The following is a 12,369-nucleotide window of genomic DNA, read 5'->3' as shown; positions in this document are numbered from 1 at the left end:
CAGCACTCTTTGATGGATAAATACCATTTTAAACTGATAACCTTTTCCAAGAATAGTTTTTTTTTTTTTTTTTGCATTTTTAAAAATACGAATCTTTAGAATTTTTTTAAATGTAGTTATTTATGCATGAATTTATTGGTTTGTTTGCAAATTGCGTATTAGTGGTATTTTATCATTTAAAATATTAATGAGCGCATATTTGATTTCTGAAGGGTCGTGCGACGACGAGTAATGATACTGAAATTTCATTGTTGAATCACAAGAATATATTTTTTACATAATCCTTCATTAGATATTAAAATGCAATTATTGAGTGCAGTAGCTTAAGAGTCTGAAAGTCTGCGATGCTTGACAATAAATCCAAGAGAATGTGTTAAACAAAAGGAGCTTTATTCACTAAAGTTGACACCTTGGAGGTTAGTCTCAGCTGTACTGAGTCTGAGGAGAGAGCTGGTTAAATGACAGGGTTTTTTTTTTTTTTTTTTTTTTTTTAGCACAAACAGTTAGCAGGAGAGGTCATTATGGCTCTGTGTACGTGTGTATGTGATACACAAAGTAGTACAGTACCAATCAACAGTTAAAACACAAAGTAAACAATACAGTACAGTCGCTTATACATTGATGGTTAAGGCTAAGGTTTTATTGAGGGTCTTGAGGGAGGTGAGAGAATGGAAAAAAGATCCCTGATATCTTGCAAATAGCTGCGGAAAAAAGGTTGTAGCCTACCAGAGTGCAAAGCATGCTATACTGCCTTAGCACAATCTCGAAAAGGGTTCAGACGAAGCAGCTCGTAAATCCAGGCCGACTGCATTTGAGCTGATGACTGGAAGACGACAAATAAATAGCTAATAAATAAATAAATTAAAACAAACATCCTACTTCCAGATGCGCATTTAGTAGTGAAAAGATTTGCTGATACGAAGACGGTATCATCGGTCTTCGAGGCAAAGGTTAGGAGAAGTTGGCATAAAATTTTACATTCAATTCAAAAGAAAAAAGGTAAATATCATTTCGCGCACCATCACGTTTTTTTCCACTTTTTTGGGGGGTGAAACACAAAAGGAGATATTCTGATGCATGTTCACGCTGCACTCTCCACGCAGTGAAAGTGAGCGGCGACAGATAACGTTACAAGCGTTTACTAAAACTACTTCGGAATCAACTTTTATGGCACTTTTCATTCAGAGCTCGAATGGAAAAAAAAACGGCAGCGTGAACATGCCTCGACGTCTCTCCTCGCGCGTTTCGCAGTAGACGGTCACCGGTTCCGAGCAAAACGATCGCAATATTCACATTTTCGGGGGGCATCCGGAGCCGAACCGGACGCAAAGCATCGACCGCCTCGACGCCGAATAGAATTGTGGCGGTATTTTAGCCCTTTTTCAGGGAGTCTCGAGCCGCGGGCTTGTGGAGGGCAGCACCAGGAGGTGAGAGCGAGGAGACGTTCGCGCTTCTTCCCGAGCTCCAGTCCGGACGGGCGAAGAAAGAGTATTCGTCCTGCTCACGTGTAAACATCTCGATCATCCACCTCTAAATAGGCGGCCGCGAGTTCATGAGCGCGTTTACAAAAATGCATTTACAGTAAAAGAAGTGGAGTCCAGCACCTGCGCCGCTCGCACATCAAACGTGCCGCCTGCTCCGGCCGACGTTAGTAATATCAGTGACTACAGGAACAAGAGCATCTAAAGATTATTAAGGATTACGCTCTTGTGGAATAGATAAACGCTAAAGAGCCGAAAAATATTGCATTCATACGCTATGACGTGCCCATTGCCTGCAAATCTTAAAGGGGCATAATCACATTTGGCAGAAATGGTGGCATTTTTTTTTTATTATTCTCCACACAGTCCCGCCGTTCAGCGTTTTTGCTCCCTCTTTTTTTTCTGCAAGCAAATTGGGTGATTTTTTTTTTTTTTTAAGACGAGTATAAAAATCTGCCTCGGCTCCTAAAGCAACTTCACAACACTTCATAAAACAAATACTTACACATCTGCCATATCATGCACATGCGGCTGAGGTGAATTCAGTTCGGTGGCCGTTCGCACAGGACGCGTTTCTCTCGCGTTAAAAACAGGTCGAAGGAGCCTCCCCCGTGCGCTCGTGCCCGGCGAGCGCGTTTATGTACAGTAAAAATGGTTAACGCGCCCCCGGAACGATCTGAGATGAACACTTGAGCGTCAAACAAGAACCAAAACGTTGTTAGAAAAACGTCCGTCTTGAGCGACAAGCGAGAGCATGTCCTGTGAGAACGGCCAGCTTAATTCAGAGAAACACACTCGAGGTTAAATAAAGAATATGTCAAAAGGAGATATGATTACGATAACATAAAAATTTAAATAAAATAAAACACTGTATGTGTAATAAATAAAAATAACACCGTGTCCTAATGAGATGCAATGCAATACGATACAAAGTGTTCTCCATTTTGCTTTTGTCCTAATCAACAGGCCATGAGTGACAGGTGACTAATCGTTTTTTTAATAATTCTTTACAAATTTATTTTTCAGATAGCAATTTTTGCTGGTCAGATTTGCTCGAACCTGTCCAATGTGGCATGTCTGTAGCCAAGGAAGTCCTCATTCTCCTTTTTTTTTTTTTTTTTTTTTTTTGAGTTTTGTGCTCATTTCACATGTTGTTATCTGAAAGGTCTGATATCCTTTGTTCTTCATGACGATAAAAATAATGCACACATTTATTTCTAAATTCCCGCTACCTCGAGGCTGACAACGGTCAAACCTATCCGTGTTTTTTAAAATAATAAAAGGTTTTATTTGCGTTATTTCGGTATACATTTACCGCCATAACGAAAAACACCTCGAAATACCAGTGTATTTCCCAAACAAAACTGCATCAAGTCGCCGATATACTTTAAATACTGTTAAAACTATTAATTTAAATGAAATTAATTCATTACTCGGTGAGAGAGCGGTGAGTTTCAGAGAGAGCTCCGCCCACACACTCTATTCCGATTGGCTGTAATTTGCGAATGATTTCGCCACGCCTTTCTTGTCCGTGCCCCCTATACTCTTAAAAGCTCACTATATATAGTGGTGTCCATCGAGTTTACTCATGCAATCCCACAATGCACTGCTACAAACAGCGTACACCCCCGATGTACACTCAACAGCTAGAAAACATGAGGCTGGGGCCAATTAAATTAACATTCTCTCCTAAAAGTGGACTAAATTAGTGAAGTAGCAGGGAATAGAGAATAAGGCTATGGTCGCTGGATCCTCATTGCATCGCATCTGGTTAGGACACCGTGTTACGTTTCGTGTTTTTTGTAATAGCACAAAGATATAGACTCACTTGACTATTTTTATGACCTCCATTTGTTCAAAAATCGAATCACATCTGCTCAGTAGGGACACAACCTTTTCCTAGAATCACATTCATAGTGTTTTACGGGATAACACCGAAACGGCAGGAAGCTGGAAGGCGGAGACTACAAACAGCAAGGTCTTTCCGACCTTTTTTTTTTTTGTTTTTGTTTTTTTTTTACATTCTATCGCAAACTGGTAAAATGAAAGTGCACGGACAACTATGGTTTCCACAGGGGCCCCCGACGCCATCAATCCCGTCTCGTCGCCTTTCCAACTTCAGCCCAACGCTTCCTCATTCAGCGGTGACAAGAGCAAGAACGCCAACAGTAACACTGAGAAAATCACAAATGACGGTTATAAGAGAACTAACAGTAGTACGAGTCTAACTTCCTGGGTTGTGGTACCCCGAGGTTTGTCCGGTTTTACAGTTTTCCTGGAGCTTCCCAGGCAAAGCCGTTGTGATGGCGGATCTGGGAGAACGGCACATGACAGCGGGTTCAGCACATAGCGGCCAACGTGTACCAGCGGCTCTCACCTCCTCGCCTCCGCCTTCCGCTTCCCTTCCAAGGGTCTGGTGTTTAGACGCTCTCAACATTCACTTCTTTTGACTCCTCTTGTTCAAAGTAAAAACACGTTTCTCTGTCCGTTTGATTTTGTAGCGTTTCAGTGGCAGGCACTCTCACATGGCGTACTTTTGCGTCCATTCCCTCGCTAGTCTGTTGTACCTACGAGTAAAAAAAAAACACGGTACACTCTTACGATGTGATTCAAGCTACATTTCTGCTTTTTTTTTTATTATCAGCGGGCAGGAATGCTTTACATAAAGTGGATACAATGCGATACTTTATTAAAAATATCCATGTTTTGCATTATTAATGAGCGCTTCAATAAAATCAGTGTGTATGTGTGACCCTGCATCGAAAGGGAAAGCGTCAATTTCTTTAAATTGATATTTGTTCATCATCCGCAAGCCGAATTAATCATCTTTACATTGATGGGTGGTTTGTTTGGATGTCTTTAAGGCAGGATATTTCTACTTAATATCCCAACGATTTTGGCATAAAAGAAAAATCTATCCTTTTGACCCATATAATGTATTTCCGGCTATACCTATTCCTCAAGGGTCACATATATGTTACATTATTGAGTACATGTTTGTCTGATGGAGGCAATTAGCAAAAATGAATTGAGCTTCTGGAGATAATAATGTTGTAAACAATGTTCAGTTTCTTGCACAGACCAATCATTTTGCTTCATAAGACCACAGTCACAGGTACGATCAAATAAAAATGCCGCCAATCACCGCGGACTGGCGTCGTACAAAGAAGAGGTTTCAAATCAATAAAATGTGCATGTAAGGGTCACTCACTTTTCTCGGTCTGCTTTGTATGTATGTGCGATCTCGGGTACCAGCGGGTCATCTGGGTTCGGGTCACATAACAGAGAGCAGATGGACAACAAGACTAAAAAAGAAAGGGAACGCATTACGACACCAAAACGACCCGATCGTCTCTACTGCTGGAACGAGGAGCTTCTCTCACACTGCCCCGTGTCTGTTTGTCATATAACGAGAACAGATTCCCGTGGAGAGATCCCAACTAGGTCACTGCTTAGAACAAAGAGTAATCACTGCAGCCTGATAACATCACCCACACCGGGCTCAGAAACACCGAGAGCCTACACGGTGCTCGAAACTAACAGCCAGTCCGTCCAACAAGTGCTCAAGCCACGTGAGAACATCAGGATACCTCCATTATAACCATCATCTACTCTGCCAGTGCAATTAACCTGTGTTATAATCTGGTAACATAATTAAGTACCGTTTACAGTCCAAATATTTACAAGGACATTTCACTGACGTAGTAACACGTTCATTCTAATCGTAAATTATTAAAATGTTTTCTTAGAAAAAAGAGATTTTTTAGATAGAGCTGGTATCACAGACAAGGTTAAGACTAGTCCTAGACTAAAAGTAAATCTCAGCTGAAAGAAACTTGAGCTGACTGATCCTAAAACGTATCAGTGCCTAGGACATGTTCATAAAAAAATACTTAAATGTCCTGATATGGCCTAATCCTGGCTTATGAAAGCAGGCCTTAATGTTTAATTTTTAACTTTAACAGTTAATTCACTATAATATAAAAAAAAAATAATCTTGATCACTTTCTAAATATACTAATGTAATTCAAGCTGTCTAAATATGCCAGTTATGATTATCGACGAACACACAACGCATCTCACAGCTTCACATTAAACCACTGACCGATTAATTCAACTTTTTATGGAAATTCCTAAAAAGCAATCCAACATCATACCTGCAATGTGAACACATAAGTACTCTTCAGGATTTTCATGCGAGACAGTAATATTGTGAAAACGTATTACAATTTAAAATGACGCCAAGCTGAATTTTCAGCATCATTACTCCAGTCACATCATATTATCAACTGCGCTGCTTAATATTAAAAAAAATAAAATAAATCAGGATTAGTTGATAAATGCAAAGTTTAAAAGAACAGCGCTTATTTGAAAAACATGATTTGCAGCCTTTTGTGATCAATTTAATGCATCCTTGCAGCAATTAACAACACATTATTTCAGATTTTTTTTTTTTTATTTCAGACATTGCCTGAATCTCACCTTTGGATACAGTTAGCGCAGGTGACCACTGAGATCGCAGGATGTCCAGACAAATGCTTCCGTTACTGTTAATATTGGGGTGGTAAATTTTTGTTGTGAATGCGACCTGTGAATTAACGCAGAGAATACTCATTACGACAAGCCATTACGTACTTCGGCATTCGTCTAATATCACAAAGCAACTGACCTTTGGTGGTTTGAAGGGGTAGTCTGTTGGGAAATGAATCGTAAGAAAGAAAACCCCTCCTTGATATGGACTGTCGTTCTAAAAACCAAGAGCAAAGCATGTAATGTATGCATGTACTGTCTGGAACTGTCACAAAACAAGCAGCATTTTAACACGTCACAACATTTATATTCATGATTCATTCAAAAATGTAACATTCTGTTAGTTTCACAGCGCAAAACGTATGTACCGTGACTGCATGTGGAGATCAGAACAATCAGAACAGATGCTATTTACATAAAGCAGTACTAAAGGTACAAGCAACCCTTCATTAACATTGCAATTGGACCACTAGAAGAAAATAAAACGCTACAAATGTGTCAGACGTCCCTTTAAATTATTTAAAAGCCTTTCTTAAAGGGACAGTTCACCCACAAATGAAATTCACCCAATAATTGACTCAAGCCATTCTAGGTGTATATAGAGTTGCATCAAAAATGTCGTGGCCCTTCCAAGTTTTACACTTTTTTTAATATATGTTTGTATTGTTCTGAAAGTCATACACATCCTTGGACGGTTTGAGGATGAGCAAAGGATTTTTTTCATTTTCGTGTAAACTATCCCTTAAGGGACTACTTTAAGGGTTACCACACATTGTGACCGATTAATTTCTATTATTAATCATAAGTGTATTGTTTTTTTTTTTTTTTTAGCATGAGTGGAAATCACAACTTACCGGCCCCATTATTGTTGCCTGCCAGTGAAACACTGAAAAACATGATTCATCATTATATTAAATCAATGGGCTGTATTGAAGCAGAGCAAGAAGTGATCCGAGAATGGCAGTCAGTGTTAGATCACTATTAGCTCGAATACCCACAAATGCCAATCTGACAGAAATACATCGATAGTAACTTCTCATAATTGCCTCGTTCCTCATATACTCACAGTCCTCTCCGACTGGACCTGCTGAACACTGAGCTGGTGGATCTCGCTGTAGGTCTGTCAGCTCCTGAGGGAAACAAAACGGCCACGTCATGCTAAACAGCTCATTTATATGCAATAACCCTAATTATTTGATAAAAAAAAACACGAGTAGATCAAAATGTTATCAGCACCAAGATTTACTCAAAATGCTTTCTAAAAGCAGTATTTGGCTCAGGTTAGTGTAGTGTGGCTGCCAACACGTACTCCTAATGCTTTGGCTCTGAGGTTTGTTTCCATATTGAGATAGAGATCGTTTCAGGAGCACTGCCAGCACAACCAACGCTACGCCAGTCATCTCATAGCACCTCTCAAATGGGTCTGAGGATGAAATATGGCTGTATAAACAAAGGGTGTGCCCGAAAACATCAGGGTGTACAGAAATATCAGCTCTGGAAAACAGGCCATCCGTATGAGCTTCTTTTACAAGATAAACTCTTACAGTTATCTGCAATTCAACCAACATGATGGGTTTTTTTGTTTCTGAAATTGTACTTTAATGCATTTTACTCCTGTTTTATCTAACCTACATTTTTAAGCTTATTAGTCCTCAGTGTCACACAATCATTTATAATTAATTTCTATTTTACTGATTTGATGCTTTAATGTGTAATAATAATACATTTGATATGTCGGTGTGTTACTTTTAGTTTTGAAAGATTTTTTTTTGATGAATGCTTATTTAATTATACAATTACAACATTATGAAAATCATCCTTGTAACTTTTGAGCGACTTATTGCATCTTGGTTGAATGAACTGATGCACTGGGGAAAAAAAAAAATGTGGTAGTGTATATAAATTTTGTTTTAATATGCAGGTAAAATCGGAGCTTGACACGTTTCACGAGACTCATGTTAAACCTGTGCAGGCATTTGAACAAGTTTCTATCTTACAGCTGTCTTTGACAACGGTTGCTACAATGTTAATTTGATTTGCGGAGATTTAATCGCCACTTCTTTTCACACAAGCGCTGGACAATATTTACAGTGTCCTTCGTGTCGGCCGCACACCAACCCCTCTCCTGAGGTTTGTTAGTTCCACGCACTTGACTGTATTCTGACAGAGTGGCTCAGTATTTGGCATCAGGTGTATTTCTGTAACTGTTCTGAATCATTCACCTGAAATATCTCATCTCTCACCCTCGTGGCCATGTCACCTCTGTAATTCACCTCTCGAGCGGCTGTTTGTATTGCTAGGAGTCTGACTCACAGCGCCTGAAAACACCTCTCTAAAGATAGACGCGGAGCGGTCAGCTGTTCACCAACAGCACTTTCAATAACTTTAACTCTCAGCAAACTAAAATAAAGCACAATAAATGGCTTTAATGGATCAGTCCATCAAACCTAACGCCGTACACAACGTCTGGTCGACATTAAATGTCCTTCACTGACGTCTGTGCAAGAAATCAAAGAATGATTGGTTTATCCTCTCCACAAAAGACTGTATAGTTTAGATTCAATTAACATAAAGCTCAAATAATTGCCTCAAAATTCTGCTGTATTCACACGTGGTATAACATTACACTTGCACGCTTAAATACGTGTAAACAGGCTTTGATTTCTGATATCGCATACATGATCGTTGGACAAGACTTCTGGCAGGAGAAGCACAAGCACACACCACACACTGTGTTACATCTGTGCTGCCTTGCAAAGGGGCGGAGCTTTTACAGTCTTTTGTTGACACTTTGTTGACCCTTTGTTTATGTAGCAGGGCATTCGATTAAGTTACATGTCTGACATTAGTCACGAGTCTGTATGCATTTTCATTCAATAAAAGTGTGCGTCCGATATTTTGGATGAACGGATTAACTTATGCATTATTTCACAGGCCTACTCAGATCTTAAAGGGATAGTTCACACAGAAACAAGTTATTACAATGACATGCATTGTATGAAAAAAGGCCAAAATAAACACAATTTACAGTGGTCATGTTATGCTACAAAATGTGCAAATCACACAGTGATGTATCCTAATATACTAGGCAGTTGCAACTTGATAAGGTTTAAGTACATTTATCTATCCATGTCAGATGTGAAAAATATCAATCACAAATCACAGCCAATCAGAAGAGAGTGTGGGCGGGACTCTCCAAATACATAATACTTTTTTTTTTTTAAATCAATGATGTTAACATTATTTAAAATACGTACTCGTTGACAGATGCAAACCTTGTTGTGAAATATACTTGTTTGTTCACAGTTTGAGCATTTTTGTTTCCTTTTAGTTTTTTTATACACGATTTGAGGTGAATTTATCCGTATGAAGTTATACTACAGCTTTTGTGTTAGAAACAATCCCACATTTATGCTGTTATTTCTTCTGCTGATGTTTTGAAGAATACGGGTAACCAAAAAGTTTGATGCACTACACTGACTTCTATCCACCTTTTTCTTCAGGGCAGAAGTAAGCCTGTGGGTGAGACTTCCGGTTCGTTGGACGCTCCACGTAAACAACGAGGAGAACAACAACGGGTAAACTGCTTCCGTTACAAATCAGCGTGTTCGCGGTTAAGAAACACTCAAATAACACGACAGGACACAACAATTTTCAACAGCAAGTAGCAAAACTGTTTTGTGTAGCTAAAAATAGCCAGACGCGGACGAGACCGGAAGCTATACCCATTTACAAACGGCGGCACCCATTTCTACTCCAGGGGGGAAAAAAATTATAGTATTGAAATAAAACCACTATGGAAATGAAAAGGGTGCGTCGAAATGACACGAGCAGTCTTTACAACATCTTTGGGTGTTTGGGTGAACTTAGTTCACAAGTCAACAGGGATATGTTTTTTTTTTCAATAATCCTTTTTGGAGATGGAGATTTTTCCCAACGTGTCATCCTTTAGAAAAACAACAACACGAGGGGGAGACAACAATAACAAAATTCGGCAAAACACTGAAAATCCCTGAAAGAAGCACACGGACTCTTAAGTGATTTTTTTTTCTCTGTGATTAAAGTCGTTGGTTATGCGGACAGGGTGGCGAATCTGTTAAAAATACCCTCCGCTGTCCTAGTGCCCTATTTGCCGAGCCATATATGGACACGCTGACATTGGGGTTCAGCGTTTGGCAACTTGAAAGCGGTTGTCGCCCATCACGCATGCGCAGCAGCGGCGCTTCGCTCATTCATGATGACCGACAACAGAAAAGACACATTTTAACGACGTTTCCAGCGCCCCACGCACTAACATGTCACAAATCTGTCACGACATCGCCCGTCCACCCCCGAAATCGCGCGTTATTACGCGCACAGACCCTTACGCTACAACATCGCATAACGACAATAGCCGACGTCGATCGCATATTGCGCAAAACAAACACTCGCGATTAGCCGCATCTAAGTGACGGCGCCCGTTTATAACAGCGCGCGTGTGTGTTTGTGTGTGTGTGAATCTGCAATGATCAGAAAGACACCGTTCGTCTGTCGACTGCATGCATCCACCATTGGCCATCCGTCTTTGTCTTGACCAGATGGGGACAAAATGAGAAAAGTGCTACTGCTTTACATCACAACAACATTAGAAGATGATGAGCAGGACGCCGACAGAGGCTGTGGGGTTATGCGATGCACACAATGCACATAGACTCACCTTTTGGATTCTTTTCAACGCCATTTGCTCGCTGTATTACAGCACTGTTTGATCTAGTTCAGAGACTGTTGGCCTGTACAGTTTGGACGAGAACGCTGCCGTTTTTCTCCTCGGTGTCAAACGTTAGGTTCGTAATGCCACCAGAGCACAGATTTGGACATTCACAGCGCTGTTTGAACGGCAGTCGCCGATTTGAGAAATTCTTACCCCCTCTAACCTCACTGACAGTTTTTAGTGCTGTACTAGACAGCACGAAAGTAATCTCGCGATACAACGCAAAGGATTTCAGACGCTATCGCGGTACTAGCGCGTGCGCTTGGGTCGCGAGGGGGTGCTGGGTAATGTAGTTCTGTGAGGGTTACGCTCACAGTGCGCTTACGTAATTTCTATAAAGTAATTGAAATTGACATAATTGAAATAAATATGATGTTTAATCTATTTTTTTTTGTTGTTAGATTATTTTTTACATTCATCAGACTAATTCAAAATCATTTTTTTGCTCATCTTCAATCAATAGTTCTAGGTAAAAAAAAAATAAATAAATTAAAGAGCCCCAACAATGGTGTCTGTTAATTTTTTTGTGTGAAGGCCCTTTACTTTTATTTTTCACAACTTCGTAAAAGAAATGTAAATGTCTAGAGAACTTGCTGTATTTTGCAATTTTGAAAGTTCAATAAAAATCTTAAAAGAAGGAAATACGCAAATAACACAGAGAGTTTATGATTGCGATAATGATTTAGTTTCGCGTTTGGAAAGTTGGAAATGATTTTTGTAGTCAGGAGGTCGGGCATCTGTTCTTTGACTCAATGAAATTCTACCAGTGAGACATAGCAAGTAAACAGAGAAATGACAGTGAATCATGTCTAGTTGTCGCACAGGGTGGTTATATACGCACTACATTATGAGAGAAAAGATCAGAGAAAACAATTAAGGGTGCTGTAAGTTGTTTGACTCTTCTACAGCCAGAAAATAGCATAATATGTTTATAGATATTTATGGAAAATTACATTTACAATTGCAGTACCTATTCCAACAACTTTAGCTGGCTATGTTACATAATGCACTTTTAATCCGTATGATCCCGTACACTTCCAGGTGTCGGAAAACAGCTGTCAAGGTATCCTGTTTTTGCAGTACCCATTTCAACCACTAGCTTACAGACTGCACCTTTAAATGCCATTAAAAGAAGCCTCATTTTATTAATATATCGTATTTGTGTTATGTAATCTCCCCTAGGGTTTGGTAAATAGGCTGTTTAGAACATTTATCCAGCATCTATCTCGTAACTTAAATTTGAACCTTATTTGGACATGACAAGGTATCAACCAATCGTTTTATTAAATTGTCACAGCATAGGCCACGCCCACTGTACGCATGCATACTAGTACATGCTGGTAAAATTGTGTAGGTTGGTTTATTTTATTTATTTTTTTTTTTGAGGGTTGAAAAATAATATTGGGGGTTTGTTTTGTTAACAATTAAAGCGAGCCTTAAGGAATGTAAGTTATTACAACAGTAATAAAAAAAAAAAAATCTGAGTTATGAAGTTTAAAAGATGCTTTTCTCATCAACAAGTCAACACTTTTGGAGAATTCCAAACGGCTCTGGAAGATTCTAAATCCTCTTTATGACATCACAGCAAGAACTCTTAGCAACATTAAT

The 12,369-nt window shown here is 39.5% G+C and overlaps 1 protein-coding gene across 1 annotated transcript; it reads right to left on the bottom strand.

Moving 5' to 3' along the window:
* Positions 1-373: 373 nt before the first annotated feature.
* ube2d4 (ubiquitin-conjugating enzyme E2D 4 (putative)) lies at positions 374-10,994 on the bottom strand. Its single transcript, XM_043247479.1, has 7 exons — positions 10,708-10,994; positions 7,078-7,141; positions 6,866-6,897; positions 6,151-6,228; positions 5,964-6,069; positions 4,693-4,786; positions 374-4,048 (listed from the first exon to the last, which is right to left on the bottom strand). The coding sequence occupies exons 1-7, from the start codon at positions 10,729-10,731 to the stop codon at positions 4,003-4,005; spliced, it is 444 nt and encodes a 147-aa protein (XP_043103414.1). The 5' UTR covers positions 10,732-10,994; the 3' UTR covers positions 374-4,002.
* Positions 10,995-12,369: the final 1,375 nt, after the last annotated feature.

The sequence above is a fragment of the Puntigrus tetrazona genome, chromosome 8, assembly GCF_018831695.1.
Source record: "Puntigrus tetrazona isolate hp1 chromosome 8, ASM1883169v1, whole genome shotgun sequence".
Classification (NCBI taxonomy): Eukaryota; Metazoa; Chordata; class Actinopteri; order Cypriniformes; family Cyprinidae; genus Puntigrus; species Puntigrus tetrazona.
Note: the sequence above shows the minus strand (reverse complement) of the source record. Positions and strands in the feature narration are given on the sequence as shown.

Bases quoted from the DNA above. Each gene is read 5' to 3' on its own strand.
- ube2d4 (XM_043247479.1), bottom strand. From the start codon at position 10,731: ATGGCGTTGAAAAGAATCCAAAAG. The intron at 6,229-6,865 runs GTAAGTTGTGAT...CTTGGTTTTTAG, and splicing joins AGGCAACAATAATGGGGCCG to AACGACAGTCCATATCAAGG. The intron at 4,787-5,963 runs GTGAGATTCAGG...TTTCTTTTTTAG, and splicing joins TGCGCTAACTGTATCCAAAG to TCTTGTTGTCCATCTGCTCT.